The 19,959-nt window shown below is 31.5% G+C and overlaps 1 protein-coding gene and 1 long non-coding RNA gene across 4 annotated transcripts in view; one reads left to right on the top strand and one right to left on the bottom strand.

Moving 5' to 3' along the window:
* The window catches only part of LOC120085232 (uncharacterized), a 26,202-nt gene extending 10,716 nt beyond the window's left edge, over positions 1 to 15,486 (top strand). The window contains exon 3 of one of the 3 annotated variants that reach the window (XR_016532359.1): positions 14,839 to 15,486. This is a non-coding gene — a long non-coding RNA (uncharacterized LOC120085232). Of the gene's footprint in view, positions 1 to 2,678; positions 3,100 to 10,254; positions 10,884 to 14,838 lie in introns of those variants that run through there. The other 2 variants (XR_016532360.1, XR_016532358.1) reach the window with 2 other exon arrangements.
* On the bottom strand, positions 13,561 to 19,959 carry LOC120085231 (hyoscyamine 6-beta-hydroxylase-like). Its single transcript, XM_039041130.2, has 4 exons — positions 19,615 to 19,959; positions 16,340 to 16,590; positions 14,866 to 15,181; positions 13,561 to 13,952 (listed from the first exon to the last, which is right to left on the bottom strand). The coding sequence occupies exons 1-4, from the start codon at positions 19,816 to 19,818 to the stop codon at positions 13,701 to 13,703; spliced, it is 1,023 nt and encodes a 340-aa protein (XP_038897058.2). The 5' UTR covers positions 19,819 to 19,959; the 3' UTR covers positions 13,561 to 13,700.

Genomic DNA, 19,959 nt, shown 5'->3' with positions numbered 1-19,959 from the left:
ACAAGTCTTTATGCTTTAATATGGCAGCCCAAAGTCTGGTTTTCCTATCCTTCTCAAGCGCCTATGAAGTCCAACCGTGAGCATCAACCCCATAAATAACCCCAATAATACGCCTCCAAAGAGCATTTTCTTCTTGACAGAACCTCCAAAGCCATTTTCACAAGGAGAGTTGTGTTATTTTTACGAAGTGACCCAATTCCAAGGCCATCGTAGGTAATTGGGAGAGAGGTCAAATTCCAACTTTCAAGGTGGGAGGTGGGATTGCAGGACCTCCATTCCAAACAAAATCTCTAATGATCTTTTCAAGGCAATTGATAGTACTAATAGGAGCTTGCATCAGGGAGAAGAACCAGCAGGGGACACTATTGAGAATCGATTGGTCAAGAGTAAGCCTACCTCCTTTAGAAAGGGAGATTTCTCTCCATCTGTCCACCTTAGCTTTGAGCCTTCCTCCAAGCTTCCTTAGCACTATGTTTCCCTCTAATAGGAAAACCTAAGTACGTAAAAGGGAAAGACTCCATCTTGCAACCGAACTTTGTGGTGCGAATATTCACTTCCTCCCTATCATGGTTGATACCAATGATAGACATTTTAGTAATATTGAGAGAAATCCCCGAAGTCAAAAGGAACAAGTTGACAACAAGCCACCACGCCAAAAGGTTACCAATCTCCAGAAGAGTGTCATTAGGATACTTGAGATGAGTTAAATCATAATGCAAAATACTGAATGAGAGACCTCTGATAAACATCTTTTTGTTGCAAAAGTGAATGAGGCTACTCAAGGCATCCTCACAATCGTGAAAAGAAAAGGAGCTAGAGGATCCCTATGACGCAAACTCTTTTTGGCATGAGTCTTGAAGGAATCAAATTCCCGCAGAAGCATGTGAATACCTTGCATTTAGACATTTGTTTTTTTTTTATAGAAACAAAAACAGTAAAATAAAACATGCATTTGTAGGATAAGCATTCAAACAAGACTATGAGCATGCTAGAGAAGAGGAAGAAGAGAAGAAATCAAAACTCACATTTATTGATTCTTCTAAATTTTCTCTTCCACCATTGTCAACGATTTCGAACTTCTCCAATGGAGAAGGATACCACTAATAAAGTTACCTTCCTATTCTCTAGGATTCCAAAAGAACTTGAAAGAGTGGTCTCCAAGAACTTTTTGAGGAGGAAAATGGTAGAGAATTTTTAGAGAGAATTTAGAGAGAAGGTGGAGGCTTTGTGATGTAGCCTAAAGGAGATAAAAGGAGAATTCTCTCCAAGAATCAAGATTTTTGATCTTTTATTAAAATGAATAATGTATTTTATACAAGAGGGGAAAGTTCCTATTTATAAAGGTTTACTATAATTGGGAGTAAAAAGAGAATTAATCTAGAATATTATCTAATTACCCAATTAGCCCATATTCTTTTTACATCATTCTACCCCTCCAAAAAGAAAACTCGCACTCGAGTTTTAAAAAGAAAAAAAAAAAAAATTATGAAGCAAACAAGGAATGAACTAAACTTGCTCAATGGAGTATGACCAAACCATCATCCTACATTTTGAACAAAAAATATTATGATCAAAGGTTGCCACTAAAAGATGAACTTCTCCATCGGGCATAAACCCAAAAAAGATGTTTTCTTCAAGCTCATTCAAAACCGTATTCAAAGGACCAATCACTAAAAAACCACATTCAAAGGAAAATTGTTCAAGAATCCCGTCTACTTTATCATTCGCTTCAAGTTCTTTGACAGTTTGGTGATCCATTTCCACCATAATTAGTGTCATTGTTCTTGTTCGATTTTTGCTTGGTGTTTGATACTTCTTTTTCATCTTTTTCATTGGATTTTTCTTCTTCATTTGAAATTATTTCCAAATCAACATCTTCAAATTCTTGTTTTTCTTCAATTTTATCTTCAAAATTTTCTATTTGAAAATTTTCTAACTATGATTCTTTTGTTTTTTCTTCGGTATATGAAATCAATCCGTTTTTGAACTCTTGCAAATGAATTGATAATTGATCAATATGTTAAGTCATTTTCCCCAATGAATGTTGGATTTCTTTTGTTGTTTTCTTTATTTTCTCCAATGCTACATGATCTAAGTAGTCATTTTTTTGGATTCTTGAATATGTTTTAATCTCATGATGGGTATAGGACTCATCCATTGATCCTATTGAATCAACCTTTTTTGATCGTGTTTTATAACCAAAAAAGTAATTTTGAGTCTTGCATGTTTTTCTAGGGCTAGCAAAATCCACTCTTGATGATTATTGATAATTCTTTAATTTATCAAACTCCCAATCCTTACGCTGATATCTTGAAAATAGGTTTGATTGGATCTTTGGGCCCTTTTTCGATATTGTCGCCTTCTTATTTCATCCCAAACTGCTCTTTATACATCATCGGAATCACTAGAATCACTAGAATCACTAGAATCAAATTTCCAATGTAGATAATGATAGGTTCTTTGAGAAAATCAAGCATAGGCAAAATTAGTATGTTGAATTTCTTTTTCAGAATCACTCGAGTAAGAATTCCAGCACTCCTTTTTGAAGTAAATTTGATTTTTTTGCCCATATCAATTGTTGTATTTTTTTCTTGGACGCCTTTTTGGGTCGGTAATAGTCCATTCTTGCAAAATCTTGAACAATCTTTGGTTTCTTCTTTCTTTCTTGAAATTTCAAGGGTTCCCCCTAATTAGATGGGTGTTGTTTGACAACGAGCACAACTCACGAAGCTCCCTCTAGTGATCAACGCGCCAAGAGTTTCTCGGTCTTCCATCGGCTGCAGTCGCTCTGATACCAATTGATGTAGCCTAAAGGAGATAAAAGGAGAATTCTCACCAATAATCAAGATTGTTGATCTTTTTTTAGAATAATGTATTTCATTCAAGAGGTGAAAGTTCCTATTTATAGAGTTTTACTACAAGTGGGAGTAAAAAAAGAATTAATCTAGAATATTATCTAATTACCCAATTAACCCCTATTCTTCTTATATCACTTGGAGGCTAGGTCTTTTTGTTATGAAAAACCACTTGCCCTAAATGGGCTATAAGGATATATTTATATGGAGAAGGGTTAACCCTTTCCCCAAGTATTTCACTTTATACCCTTAGTGCTAATTAACTAAATAACACTTATTTAATTAATTGGTATATTAATTCCAATTAATTAAATAATCATATATTAAATCCTATTTAATATACATTTAATTAATTATCATAAATATCATATATTTATACTAACCTCCAATCTCCATTATTTCTTAATCAATTAATTAACCATTAATTAATCAATTAAATAACTATATTAAATCATATTTAATATGGAAAATTAACATATAAATATCACATATTTATATGTATACATCTTTTTATGAATGTAGTTCATATAAATCCAATATTTGAATCTTATTCAAATATCTCTATCTTACATGATTTGAATTATAGATCATATCATTATATATTAATCTTATTAATATAAAATTTCCTCATTTAATTTGAATAATTTAAATAATTCCACTATTATCCTCTAGTGAGCTAACAAAGGGATCTTATGGACCTACAGATTAGAAGCTCCAATGATATGAGATTAATTGATTAAACTTCTTTAATCCAATTAATCAATATTAATTAACTACCGATCACTTCACTAAAAATTGATAGCTGCACTTTTCGTACTATAAATATATTTCTGTGTTCATGGATGTAACTAATCAACAAAGTAATGACCCTTCACAAATGCTCATAACTACAGTTAGGCCAAAATTGTTCAAGACCTAGAATGAGCTATTAAGGGAGCAATTTATCTACTTTCCCAAGGAATGGGAAGGTGTGAATTTCACCTTGTTTAGTTGTATTCCCAGCTTTCCAATCAGACAAATCCAAAAAATGGTAGGCTTATTGGGTTGGCTATCATGGCCACTGAATTGACACCCATATAGATCAAAGGTCTGCTGTCGTAAACAAGAGTTTACAACTCACTCAAGATTAATGTCAAGTCTCCTATCGTCATCCTAGTGAAATATTAGTTTCTTCAAATAAAAGTGTTAATAAAGAGAAACTAATTATTTTGTGGTTTGGTTTATGTATAAACTCCTTTTTACAGAATACCTCCACTCACATATCTTTACATGAACAATATGATTCATATTGTTTGTAACATTTACATCTCATATAACAATTACAAAGTGGGTCGTATCCGTAGTGTTACCATGATAAAGACACCCAACCTTCATTTATTTACTACAGACCTTTTAGGTTATTACTTGAACATGAACCACATGTATGTCAACCACATACTGTTCAAGTAACATCATATAACCTTGGATCTTAGTTTATTGGATTGAATTAGTGTTGTCTAAATGTCAAATAAAATACCTCCGATTTTATTAGATAAATAATTTGTGTTAACAAAACTACAAACCATGAGACACTAGATTTAGGACATCAATCCCAACAATCTCCAACTTATCCAAAGCTAGTGGAATGTATCAAAATACAAAAAAGACGAGTGGAAAAGTAAAATATCAATATACAATACAATAAACTAGGGCATACTTGTAGACGACTCATATTAATATTAGATAAAATATCCTACTTGCCCTAGCTTAGACGACTCATATCTTGTAAACCTAGACCCTTCAAGTGACCCTAAAAATCTTTAGCTGTGAGAGCCTTCATAAATGGATCAGCAATATTGTGTTCTGAGGCAATCTTTGTGATGATCACATCTCCCCATTGCAAAATCTCTTTAATAAGATGATGCTTGTATCTATATGCTTTCCACGTTTGTGGCTACGAGGCTCCTTGGAGTTTGCTACAACACTACTATTATCACAATAAAGTGTGATGGGCAAGGATATATCTGGAACAACTTTCGAATCTGTGAGAAATTTTCTGAGCAAAACGACTTCTTTAGCAGCTTCACAGGCAGCTACATATTCAACCTTCATGGTGGAATCCACAATACCACCTTGCTTAATGCTACGTCATACTATAACTCATCCATTAAGAGTGAACACTGATCCTGATGTGGATTTCTTTGAATCTTTATCAATCTGAAAATTAGAGTCAGTGTATCCTGTAAGGATCAAATTCTTAGCACCATACACGAGCATAGTCTCTCATTTTTCGAAGATACTTGAGAATAGCGTTAACTACTGTTCAGTGATCAAATCCTGGATTGGATTGATATCTATTGATACACCCACTACATGGCAGATGTTGGGTCCTGTACACAACATGACATACATAAGGCTACTCACTGCAGATGCACACGAAATCCGTCTCATCTCCTCAACCTCTTGAGGTGTCTTAGGACATTGTTTCTCAGACAAAATAATTCTATGCCTGAAAGATAGCAAACCCTTTTTGGAATTTTGCGTCGAATATTTGACAAGCACTTTGTCAATATAGGATGCTTGAGACAAGATTAGTGATTTGTTATTTCGATCCCTTATAATTTGGATCCCTAGAACAAATTGTGCTTCACCCAAATCTTTCATTTGGAATTGAGCAGCTAACTATTCTTTAATGGTAGTCAGGTAACTTACATCATTCCCAATGAGTACAATATCATCCACATATAACACAAGAAAAGTTACTGAACTTTTGATGATCTTCTTATAAACACAAGACTCATCAACATTTTGATCAAAACCATAAGATTTGACTGCAACATCAAACCTTATATTTCAAGATCGAGATATTTGTTCCAATCCATAAATGGACCGATTAAGCTTGCAAACCTTTTGCTTTTGACCTTGTTCAATGAATCCTTCTGGTTGTATCATGTAGATGGTTTCGTCAAGATTACCATTTAAAAAGGCAGTCTTGACATCCATTTTCCATATCTTATAATCATAATATGTGGCAATAGATAAAAGAATCTGGATAGACTTAATCATAGCAACAAGTGAGAAAAGTTTCTTCATAGTCCACTCCCTCAACCTGGATATAACTCTTTGCTACTAGTCTAGCCTTAAAGGTTTGCACCTTTTCATCTACACCCAATTTTCTCTTGTAGATCCATTTGCAGCCTATGGGTTTAACTCCATTAGGTTGATCTACAAGTTCCCAGTCAGAATTGGAGTGCATAGACTCCATTTCTTGATCCACGACTTTGATCAATTCATATTTGTCAACATCAACCATTGCCTTATTGTAAGACAATGGATCCTCAACCTTATAATCTAATATGACGGTTTGAGTTTCTGTTAAACCCAAATAGCGAGTAGGTTGGGTTACAGTCCTCCTACTACGATGAGACTCTCTTAACACTTGAGAAGGATGTGTTTGACTTGATAAAGCAACATCAACAACTCTTGTTGAAGTTTCAGTAGTTTCTCTGGAAATTTTATTTAATACAATTTGGCTCCTTGGCTTATGTTCTCTAATGTGGTTTTCTTCTAAGAAAGTAGCATTTGTCGATATAAATAATTTGTTTTCTTTTGGATAGAAGAATAGACCATCTCTCGTTTCTTTAGAATAAACTACAAATAGACATAATCTTAAATGTGGTTCCAATTTCTTTGGATTTTCCACAAGCACATGTGATGAACATCCTCAAATTTTGAGATGTTGTAAATTACTTTTATGACCTCTCCATAATTCAAAAGGTATTCAAGTAACACTCTTTGATGGAATCTGGTTTAAAAGGTAAGTTGCAATCTCCACTGGATAACTCGGAACGAGATAGGTAGAGAAGCATAGCTCATCATAGAGCGAACCATGTCCAACAGGGTTCTATTTCTCCTTTTTGATACATCATTTTGTTGCGGTGTGCCAGGTGTTGCGAGTTGAGATGTGATTCCATGTTCTATCATATAATTCTGAAATTCAATATCCATGTACTCTCCACCTCGATCTGATCGAAATATTTTAATCTTTTTACCTAACAAAATTTCAACTTCAACTTTATACTCTTTGAACTTTTCAAGTGTGTCAGACTTATGTTGCATTAGGTAACCATACCCATATCTTGAATAATCGTCCATTAAAGTGAAAAAATATTCAAATCTTCCCTTAGTTTTTACACTCATCGGACCATAAAAGTCTGAATGTATAAGCTTTAAGGGTTCTTTGGCTCTATAACATTTTCCAATAAAAGGTCGTTTTGTCATATTTCTTTCTAGACAAGATTCACATACAGGTAAAGAATTTTCTTTTAACTCGTTTAGAAGTCCATTCTTAACCAACCTCTCAACCTTATTGAGATTAATGTGACCTAGTCTTAAATGCCAAAGTTGAGCATTATCTTTAGGAGAAAATTTTCTTTTCTTAGTTTTAGTAGTTGCAGTGTTAAACATTTCAATATTGTGGAACATTTTAGATACTAACGACCTTAGTACATATAAGTTGCTTTCGTTTGTTGCAGAAAAATATTAATACCATTTTTCGAGACACACATTTTAGCCCAAATAAAAGATACATTAAAAGAGTGTTATAACAAACATGAAACTAAAATCGAGTTCCTTTTAAAATTAGGAACATAGTAAACATTGTCTAACAACATAAACTTTGATTCAGAAAACAACTTCAAACTCCCAACTGTAACTGTCGAGACAATCTCTCATGTTGCAACCGGTAGAATCATCTCTCCTGCTGCCAACTATTTTCAGGAACTAGTTTCCTACAAAAAAGTACAAACGTGGTTAGTGGCTCCTGAATCAAGTATCTAGGCATGGTTATCATTTTCCATCAAATATGTTTCCAAAACTAGTAAATCATATTTACCTTCATTTTCCTTCTTTTTTCTCGGTCAAATATTTTGGGCAATTTATTTTGTAATGTCCATCTTGGTTACGATGATAATATGTTTTTGCAACTTTGACCTTCTTACCCTTTTGGGCAACAACAGCAGTGGTGAGTTTATTCCCTTTTCCACCCTTCTTCTTTTTCCACTTCTTCACACCAGATGAAGAGGGAGATACATATTTAGTTCTAGAGGTCGAACCTCTGATGAACTTTTTCTTGTTGAAGAAGACAATATTTGCCTCTCCATTTATTCTTTTGGCTTTCATTAAAGACTAAAAGATTTGTAGCTCATTAAAGAGGGTGGTGAAGCTATATCAATTTTATTCATAACACAATTGTTATGGAATCGTAGAAAGCTATCAGACAGCGATTCCATGATAAAGTTCACCTGTCTGGACTCATTTATGAGACTTCCATTCATTTTAATAGCGTTGAAATGGTTCATCATGTGAAGGACATGTTCTCTAACACACTTCTTCAGCCATTCGTGCACTGAAGATGAACTTAAGAGCATCATGCATGGCTTGTGATAAAGGTTTTCCAAACATGTCACGCAATAATTCCATGATTTGGCGTGTAGTGATCATGGCCTCATGTTTTTTGGCTAGGACTTCAGATAAGCCTGCCAAAGTATAGGCCTTTGCCTTATCATTAGCCTTGGTCCACTTCTCATAAGCATCATAAACACCTCGCGACGTGTTGTGCCTAGTCCCCCGTAAGAACGAATTTGAGGTCATTCACCACTAAAACCGTATTCATCGTATTTTTCCAAGTTGTATAATTTTCTCTAGTTAATTTTTCAGCGCGAAACAAAGTAACAATTGAGCTAGACATGCTGATACAAAAATAAATTACTCATATTAGACACTTGTGCAAAAATTCATTTTTCATCTTAATCCAATTAGTTTAGCAAAAATTAATGAACCCCAACATCATTGAATTTTGCAATGATACATTCAACGATTTGGAATAAATGCCACCTTAGGATGTATAGTTATTTCTATCACTTAAGTGAGACACTTTCAATCAAACATTATCCTAGAACATCTCCTTATTCATATAATATTTAATTACCATTCATTTAGTCAATAAATCATTAATTGTCTTAATACTTTATCGTAAGTGTAACCTTTCATTTTCAACCCATAACTCTGCTCGAACCAATTTGCCTCAGGAAAGAATATAGTTGGTGCAATTGATTATAGTGGTCTTATCCATTTCTAGAGCTTGTAGTACCCTTCTCCCATGCAAATACCTTCCTAAGGGAGGGTGTGCCTAGGGCACCACAAGGCCGAGCATGAAAGAAACATTATAAATTAATGAAGGAGACCGCAGGATATATTGTCACACATTCTTCTCCCACTTACTATAAACACTTTCCCCATTCAACTTGATATTGACCTATGCAAATACCTTTCTAAGGGAGGGTGCGCCCAGGGCACCACGAGGCCGAGCATGAATCTCACTCTGTGAGCTCTTTAGAAGAACGTGGGTGAAAAAACGACATATCATCTATATAGCTTTTTTCCCCCATTAAGTGTTTTACCTTTTGGGTTTTTTAAAAAAAAACTATATTATTTTAACTAAGTCCTCGTTAAATGTACTTAATATAATGCTTCTATTGAATAGTTTAACAATATGTGATTTTGTTCATTAAACTCTTTTAATGAAATTAGCCACTTATTGCATACTTATAAAATATTTGCCCAATTCACCTTCTAGGTCTGTTACCAAGTAGAGGTGTTCCGTTTCCGTCAGCTTAAAAACCTTAACCTAGACAGAACGTTCCTTAGACAAAGGTTTTTTTATAGGCAATTATTTTATAAATTTAATCTTTTAACCAAGTTCATTTTTAAAATGAATTAAAAGATTAATATATTTTCTAAGCTAATTAGAAATGCATTTAACAAGAACTTATATTTACATGCAACTTTTGATTATCAATTTTAATATAATTCATTGAACTTATAACCTTTATAAAACAATGAATTTGTCAAAAACCTTTTTCATTTGCATTATAACAACTTTGATTAAATATAACGTTTATATCAATTTAAGTAATGTCATGCTCAATTCAAAGTTCATTTTTCATCTAATTGTAATGCTTATAATTATCATACATGAAAAATAAAACATACATATTCATTTCTCTACATCATACATTATAACATTTATGATGCATGAATATGCTTACTCAAAATATGCATTCAAATAATATAACAATTATATTATAATGTATGAACATGCTTATATTAATCATGTAACTATATAACATTTCTATGATACATAATCCCTTTTATCTTAAGGTGGGATTTTAAAACTATCTGACATACATTATGTAACATATAAAATATATAGTTAAATAACACATAACATACATATAAAACTACGTAAAAGCTATGATAGACCAAATATTGGTACTATAATTTTTAAAAAAATAAAATTACAAAGGAAAAACTACCATCCTTGCATTAGAAGAGACTCTTACGACCAACTATCTGCCAGGTACCTTCCATGATTCACAAACCAAGACAAACAAGGGATTTTCGCTAAACTCCCCACATGGCAGGCGAAGTGTTCGATGCATGGTGCATCGCTCGGCGTATGGGTCTCGAGTACCGCATGCGTTGAATAATGAAGCTCAGCGCATGGGCATCGTCCCTCCGCATGCGACTGTGAGCCAACTCGCCACAAGCCAAAAATGCATGCCAAGACATCAGGTGCCACAAGACAGAAGCAGACCCTCTGTTTTTCTTCGAAAAAATGGATTTCAGACAACTTTGAATTTGACCCCGGATGACCTAAAAAATATAGTCTCGCTTGTAAAAATAAAATGCCCAAACAATAGGCCCTTACATTGATCAAATGAACAAAAATTTTATAATCTATGGTTGTAATAAATGAAATTATCTATGAAGCAAATCTCATATATTTTCAAGCAAAATGTAGAAAAAAAAGTCCACCTCATGAACAAATTTTTGTTTCAAAAAATAGAAAATCAAAATGCAAGAAAACATTGGCTCTGATACCAATTGAAGGAATTGAATTCTCGCAAAAGTGTGATGCATTGCATTTAGACATTCGTTTTTACGGAATCAAAAAGGGTAAAATAAAACATGTATTTATAGGATAAACATTCAAACAAGATTATGAGCATGCTAGAGAAGAGGAAGAAGAGAAGAAATCAAAACTCACATTTGTTGATTCTTTTAACTTTCCTCTTCCATCATTGTCAACGATCTCGAACTTCTCCAATGAAGAAGACACCATCAATCAAGTTACTTTGTATTCTCTAGGACTCCAAAAGAACTTGGAAGAATGGTCTCCAAGAACTTTTTGAGGAAGAAAAGGGTAGAGAACTTTTAGAAAGAAGTTAGAGAGAAGGTGGAGACTCGGCAGCTAGGTCTTTTTGTTATGAAAAATCACTTGCCCTAAATGGGCTATAAGGATATATTTCTATGGAGTGATGAAGGTTTAACCCCTTCTTAAAGTATTTCCCTTGATACCCTTAGTGCTAAATAATTAAATAATTAATTTAATAACCCTTATTTAATTTATTAGTACATTAATTAAATAAACATATATTAAATCCTATTTAATATACATTTAATTAATTCTCATAAATATCATATATTTATACTAACCTCCAATCTCCATTATTTCTTATCAATTAATTAAGAATTAATTAATCAATTAAATAACTATATTAAATCATATTTAATATGAAGTTAATTAATATATAAATATCACATATTTATATGTATACATCTCTTTATGAATCCAACTCATATAAATCAATCTTTGAATTTTATTCAAATATATCTCTCTTACATAATTTGAACTATAGATCAAATCTATAATTAACCATTATATATTAATCTCATTAATATAAAATTTCCTCATTTGATTTGAACAATTAAAATCATTCCTCATTACTATTCTTTAGTGAGCTAACAAGGGGACCTTATGAACTTGCAGACTAAAAGCTCCAATAGTATGAGATTAATTAATGAAACTCTTTTAGTCCAATTATTCAATATTCATTAACTATCGATCACTCCACTAAAGACCGATAGTTACACTCTTTGAACTGTAGATATATTTCTGTGTCCATAGATATAACCAATCAACAGAGCAATGATCCTTTACAAATGCTCATAACTATAGCTGGGTTAAAATACCGTTTTACCCCTCCAATTACATCTAACTCCTTAAGTATCATTGATTCCTCTAATGAATAAAAAGTTTATAGTCCAACAATATAAACTAACACCTTTTGGGCCAATGAGAGGTTGATGCCTCATTGTTCAAGACTCGGAACCAGCTATTAAAGAAGTAATTTATCTACTTTCCAAAGGAATAGGAAGGAGAAAATTTCATCTTGTGTAGCTATGTTCCCAACTCCCTAACCAGATAAATCCCTAAAATGGTAGGCTTATTGGGTTGGCTATCATGACCACTCTCACCCATATAGATCAAAGAACTGCCCTCTGAAATAGGAGTTCACAACTCACTCATGATTAAGGTCAAGTCTCCTATGATCATCCCAGTGAAATATTAGTTTCTTCAAGTAATGGTATTATGAAGAGGAACTAATTATTTCATGGTTCAGTCTATGTATAAACTCCTTTATACAGGATACTCTCACTCACATGTCTTTACATGAACAATATGGTTCATATTGTAACACTTACATTTCATGTAACAATTACAAAGTGGATCGTATTCGCAGTGTTTCTAGGATAAGACACCCAACCTTCATCTATTTACTGCAGACCTTTTAGGTTATTACTTGAACTTGAACCACCTGTATGTCAACCACATATTGTTTAAGTGACATCATATAACATTCAATCTTAGTTTGGATTGAATTAATGCTGTCTAAATGTCAAATAAAACATCTCTGATTTTATTAGATAAATAATTTGTGTTAGCAAAACTACAAACCACAAGACAATTAGATTTAGGACATGAATCCCAACAAATCTTACCCCTCGGTCTGCCATTAACAAGAACGGAGAAGTTGGTCGAGGAGAGACACCCTCAAACCCACTTTCTCCATCTTCTATTGAACCTCTTAAGTCTCAAAATCGCATCAAGAAAAGTCCAATCAACTTTATCATATGCTTTCTCAAGATCAAGCTTCAAGAGGGCACCTTTTTTCTTCAGACGGCTGCCATTCCTCCACAGACTCAGAAGCCGTGGAGGGTAAGTTATAATTTAGCTATAATTTAGGCCTGGGAGGGTAAGTTACAGTTTTTTGTTGTTAAATACTTTGGTAGTTCAAGATGAGCTACTTAGGATTATCCTACAAGTTTCTTAGGCACTTTTTGTAGAGCTAGGCGGGTTGTCCCTTGAGACTAATCGAGGTGGGCATAAATGATTTAGGCACTCACGGATATAAAAAGATAAATGAAAATTTTGATAGTTAGAGGCGTTCTCTTCAACTTTAAGGAGTTTTAATTACATCATTGAGTTTTAAATTATGACTATTTGAAATCGCTATTTTTAGTTAGTTTAACTAATGAAGTGATTTATTTTTGAGAATAAATGATGATTGATTTGGCACAATGTGGTTAAACAAATTAATGGAAGTAAGTAGACAAATAGACGAGATAAAAACTAGATGAACTACCTTAGATTGAACCAAGTGAAAAAGTATGTGTGTTTTGGGAGAGAATAGATTCAAACTCCATAACAGCTGCCTATAAAGTGTAAAAGTCCAATTAGATTTTTGACATCGAAATGTCGGTAGATTGTTCTACGATGTAAAAGAGCCTAGACACTAATGGTCACATAAGAAAAGTCTTACTATAATAGTGTAATCTCAAGTCGATTTGATTTGTGAAACGTTGTTTTGTAGTAAAGTGTTGTTTGATGGTACTATACTATATGTTATTTCTTGTTTACACTGTGATAATAGTCACTACCCAACAGAGAAAAGAAACAGTTTAAGACTGATTGGAGCCAATATACTCCATTACTGCCTTAGTATCAACAGCCCTGGGTAGGTAGTTTCTTTGAAAATCTTTGAAGTTAAGGGAACGATAACGTCGAGGGTTGGCTTCATTTATCATACATTTTGCTGGTTCCATAGTCGCTTCATCTTTTGGATAAACTAGATATGTTAAGCTTTGTCGAGATGTCTTTGCATTCGTCACAGCTCGGTGTTCTGCTGCTTTTAGTTTCCCATTGGTAATTACCTACATAAAACCATGAAATACTTAGTAAAGCTTCCAATAGTAGTGTTGTTTTAGCAAAGTAGTGATGGAAGAACACTTTTCTATATGGAACTAGCTTGACTGTGCTTAGAAATGCTTTTTGAAAAGAAATGTTTATGTGAAATGCATTTTCAAGTATAATAATACCAAAATGAAGGGAAAAAAAAGTTCAATATCTTTTTGTTTGTACTAGTAAATCTTTGGAATGAAAATATCAAAAGCAGGTTTAAAAACAATTTTCATCCCCGTACTATTAGATTTGGTTCATTTTGGTTCTTATACTTTTAAAATGCTTATTTTTGTCACAATACTTTTAATTTTGATTCATTTTGATCCCTATACTTTCAAAATCTTCATTTTGATCCTTATATTTTCAACTTTGTTTATTTTGGTATTTGACCTTTAAAAAGTAACCTTTTTGGTCCTCTTAAGAATGAAAGTGATCAAATTAAAATTTTCACCTTTTAAAAGTAGAAAGATTAAAATATACCAAAGTTAAAAGTAGGGACCAAAATGAATATATCAAAAGTATAGGAACTAAATAAGTCAAAGCCAAAAGTACATCAACCAAAAAGTATTTAAACCGTAAGTGTGTGTATATATAAACTATGAAATGCATTATAATTAGACTAAAAAAAAGGTGAACGTTAGAGAGTTTATATAATGAGAGACTAGTAAGAGAGAGAGATTGGTAAGAAAAAAGTGGGGTAGGGCTTAAAGCAAATAAAAGAATATGCACCAAAAGCATCTATACCCTTTTTTTTTAAAAAAAAAAAACTTTTTAGATTTTTTAAAACCATAAAGTTATTATACTTTTTTAAAAGTCATATCAAACTCACTTCAATCGTTTTACTTGATCTTCTAACAGCAATTAAACGTCAATGGAAGAATGTACCTGCAATACGAAGCCAATGTTAACCACAAAGGCGTTGTCGATAGGTTGAACACCAATCCATCGACCATCCTTGAGGACTTGAAGGCCATTGACATCTTGAAACAAAATAGTGATGAGGCTTGGATCACAATGTTGGCTCAATCCCAAAGTCAAGCTAGGGTTTGGGCATGGTGGGTAATGGTTTACCAACAACAATGGATTTTCACTCATTTCACCTTCAAAGTACCCTTTTCCAAGCCCCAACCCTTCACTCATCAGCTCTAATATCTCCAAAACCAACTTTCTCATCGCGACACAATACGCTCCAACCACCTCTCTAAAATATAAGTCCAAAATTATTACATTAGTCATAGTCATAAGGTTGGAAAACATAGCATAGATATCATACTTGGATATTAAAATGAATAAGTATTTTCAAGTTCGCAACCAAGCATCTCTCAACTGGTTATGATACATATGTCAGAAATTTGAATCTTTTCACTCCACAATTTGTTGGATAACATAACTAATTTTACTAAATTACTATAAATCATTGATCTATATATATGTGGAACAATGACCAAGTAACAAACAAAAAATCATTGGTCAATTTATTGTTATACATAGTTGATTCATCTATAATCATTATGTCAGCTTGAATTATTTTTTATAACTATCGATTCACATTATCAAAATTATAGACTTGTTGAGAGGCTGTTTTCAAATCATTCTATTATTTATAAAACAAATATTTAATAAAAATCTAATAATGGTCAATGGATATCTTTTTCTTTAAAAAAAAAAAAAAAAAAAAAAAAAACTCATTTTACAAATTCACAAACTTGTAAAAAAGTCTATAGTAACAACCTTTGCAACCAAACCCATATATTTGATAATTCATATAAAAAAGGAAAATTATTTTAAATGGTAAAACTATTTAAAATATTTACAAGATATAAAATTTTTTGAATTATCAATGATAGACGATGATAGAAGACACGGATAGAAGTCTATCAGCGTCTATCATTGATAGTTCTAAAATTTTGCTATATTTTGTAAATATTTTGATTTATTTTTCTATATTTAAAAATAGTCCTATAAAAATGTAAGTAACTTTTAAGATACATCAATTGACGTGAACGATAATTTGTTAGAATAGATCATAATTCCTGTTAGTCGAACTCACTAGACATCAATCATGATCTATATATTGGATGACAAAGTACATCTAACTATATCTTTAATATAGAGCTACAATAAATCATACACTACCATCATTATAACACTTATCCAACCACCTAACTATTTTTTTAAAATGAAGCACACAAATTTCTATAAATTAATAAATAATTTGAGTTATTTCATTCTAAGAATGTGAGATATGGTAGATGTCAAGTAGAAGTTTTCTAAAAAGTATTGATAAATAATCAAAATTGTTCCTTCAAATTTGAGTTAGTTCATTAAATGAAGGTGTAATATTTTGTGTTATTTTTACCTGTATTTGGGGGGATTTTGAGGCCAAAAATGAACATATTTCTCCAAAGGATGACAATTGAAAATCAAAGCATCCCTCCAACAGTGAATTTGTTCCTTCATATAATTTTCACTGCTTGTGTAAACTCTGCAACTTCTGTTAGGGTCTTTAGAGCATTCCTTCGCCTTCTCCGGCCCTGACATCGCGTGAAATTCCTTGAATATCCTCATCGTCTCCCCGGATACAGTTTTCGACACTCCATGGTTTATTACCTAAAATAGGATGTTAAGAAATTCGATAATTAAAGAAAGTAAGGAAAACAGAGATTACAAACAGTGTATTAATTACATCCACAGACATAAGGAGAGAGTAGTTTATTACTAGAGAGAATATTATAAATATAGGTCGTAAAGGTGCCTTTAGGGTTAGAGAGTTTATATCTAGTGCACTCTTTTAAATCCTAGGGCCAAACTCATAAATAATGCATAAATGAATATAAATTAGGTTTTGGGTCAACGAGCCTCCACCAAGACATATTGTGCTGCATTTACACCGCCTAATAAAAGATTCAAAATATTTCAATAGAAGAATGAATCAAAATAGTTGAAATTGATATACAATATACATAACTCTCAACTAGTTGGAGTCTGTTTGGTAGACAATTTGAAAACAAAATCTTGAAAACAAGGGATTAAAAAAAACATAATTGTATTTCATATTTTCAAATATATGTTTGGTAGCACATTCAGAAATTAAACTCTAATTTAAACATATTTTTAAAATATGTTTGAAAATATATTTATAAATTGTAAAACTAATTATAGTTACCTATTAAATACTAGGTTGAATATAAACTAATACTAATTAATTTATGAACTTATTGTCAAAATTTTTGTATAATTATTATTTTGTAATGTCATATAATATATTATGTATTACATATTTTAATTTAACAAAAATAGTTGAGTTTATAACATGAAATACTATAATTGTTATTGTTTTTTTTCTTTTTAATATAATTTTGTATTTTAAAACTTTGCATTCAAAATCAAGATACTTTGAAAACATAAAAAAGTTAGTTTTAGAATTTGCACAGTTTGAATCACAGAATCCGAAAACAGAATCCAGGCTGCCAACCAAATACATATTGACTATATTCAGTAAATTTAAAAACATAAAACAGAATCTGAGTTGGTATGAAAACATAAAACAGAATCTGAGTTGCATACCAAATAGGCCTTTAGCGATTTTTACTTTTCAATTAATCGTTGACTACAAACTTACAATATTGACCTATTCAATAGAACACATTTTTAACACTTTGGATTTAAGAATTATGAACTAATTATTATTCAATGTCACTGCCAACTTTTGAATCTTAAATAGAGTTGGCATTTTGGTTTATTGTCATTATTAATGTCTCTTTTAATGCTCATGTTAAGTTAACTCATCCTCTCTCTCTCTTCTATCTTTAGGTTATATTAAATTATATTCATGTGACATCTTTCACCTAAAATAATGTTTGGGATGTGATTTAACTCCTTGCAATAGTTAAAAATGAAGATCTTCCTATAGGTGTGTACATCAAACATTTTTAATGGAATATAAAAGTAAAATTATAGGAAGTGATTTAGATTATTGAAAGTGGAGAGTATTGAAATCTTTAGTAAGGTAGAAAATATGGAGAGTTTCTTTGTCTTGCAAAAGGAAATTAAAAAAAAAAAAAAAGAAAGAAAGAGTAAATATGGTGATGACTGATGTTTCAAGCTATGTCCTTTAATTGGTTATATACATTGACATTATTTGTTTAATTTGATAGTCACGCATTAAGATATTAAGATCTCGTTTGATAAACATTTTGTTTTTGAAAAGCTAAGCTTATTAAATAAGGTTTTGCTTGGTAACTATTTTTTTTTTTTGTTTTGATTTTTGAAAATTAAGCCTATTTCCTATCTATTTCTTACAATGATTTGCATCTTTCTTAATTCTTAGTCAAATTCCAAAAATAAAAACTAATTTTTTAGTAGTTTTTTTAAACAATTGGTAAAAAGTAGTTAACAAAAAAAGAAATTTTGAGGTGGAAGTAGTATCTATAAGTTTAATTTTCAAAAACAAAAAACAAAAAACTACATGTTTACCAAACGAGACTCAAACTACTCATATACCTATATGTTTTCTTTGTTTATTACATCATTTCTATTAATGTTTTAAAAAACAATCAAGCGAGGTTCTGAAAAACTAGTTTCGTTTGGTAATCATTTGATTTAAAAATTAAGCTTAGAAATGCTATTACCACCCATAGATTTATATGTTTCCTTATCCACTTTCTACTATTGTTTTCAAAAGTCTAAATCAGATTTGGAAACTAAGGAAAGTAGTTCTTATTTTAGGAGTTGATTGAGAATTTAATTGTGTTCCATTAAGAAACGTAAAAATTACAATTGAAAAATGGATAGAAAACTAGCATAAATTTTAAAAACATGTAATTAAAGATGAAATCATCATCAAACGAGATTAAAAAAATAGCTTTGTTCTTTGAACTGATTAGAAATAATTTAAAATATATTTTTTTAAGAAATGTGAAGATGATAGTAAGAATACCAAAGAAAATTAACGAACCTAAACTTCAAAGATTAATAAAAGATATTTGTTGCTCATAGAAACTATGTATATATCTATATGTATATATGTATGTGTAATATAATATAATTTGACAACGAGTTATTTTTAAATATAAAAAATATTTAAAAATATTTAACAAAAAAATTTCGAAAATACAAAACATTTTTAAAACATTTTATTATAAAATATAAATATTTTTAAAATTTTCTATTTATAAGAATTTTCCTTTGACAACACTGGGAAAAAATTAAGCTTCCAAGGCATATTCATACCAAACACTTGAACCCCAAATGGGAAATAGGGACATATTCCCAAGCAAGAAGAAACAAAAAGGCCAAAAAAAAAAAAAAAAAAAAGGAAAAAGAAAAAGAAGATTCCAACATCTAATTTTTCAGTAAAACTTTATACCAAAACTAATTAACTATTTTCAGAATTGACATATTCATGAACTTTATTTACCAAAAATCTTTTTGTCACTAAAATTTTAAATTCAAACATTTTTAAATTTATTGATAAATGGTTGTTGAAGATTTACTTAATTTAAATTAAGAAACATTTTCATAACTCAATTCTGCACAAAAGTTTAGAAACAAAAATAAAACATTTTTATATACCTTAAACGAAAGGAAAAGATGAAAAAGACAAGAGATAATATACGAGAGTAGCTTTCAAACCTGAAAAAATCCAAATTCTTTAGATGCATCGAGGATTTTGCGAATAAGAAGATTTCGGTCTTGCATAGAGAGATCAATCACCGGAATAGCGTTCTCCATCGGAACAACGACGTTCCCGGGCCTCTTCCCCGGCGGATACACATAACTTTCCGGTACCGATTTAACACCTTCCCAATTGGCTACAAACTTATTAGCATCTCCCATATTGTACTTACTATTTAAAATTTTGCTCACAATAGATGATTTGATAATGTCCTAAACTTTTAAGGACTCAAGCTCTATATAGTAGAGAGGTTTCTTCTTTCAGTTGGCTTCTCCCCCTTTTTCTTCATGGCATTAAATAGA

Source organism: Benincasa hispida, chromosome 9 (genome assembly GCF_027475165.1).
Source record: "Benincasa hispida cultivar pf3 chromosome 9, pf3_genome.v1.1, whole genome shotgun sequence".
Classification (NCBI taxonomy): Eukaryota; Viridiplantae; Streptophyta; class Magnoliopsida; order Cucurbitales; family Cucurbitaceae; genus Benincasa; species Benincasa hispida.
This window is presented reverse-complemented; position numbering and strand designations above follow the sequence as displayed.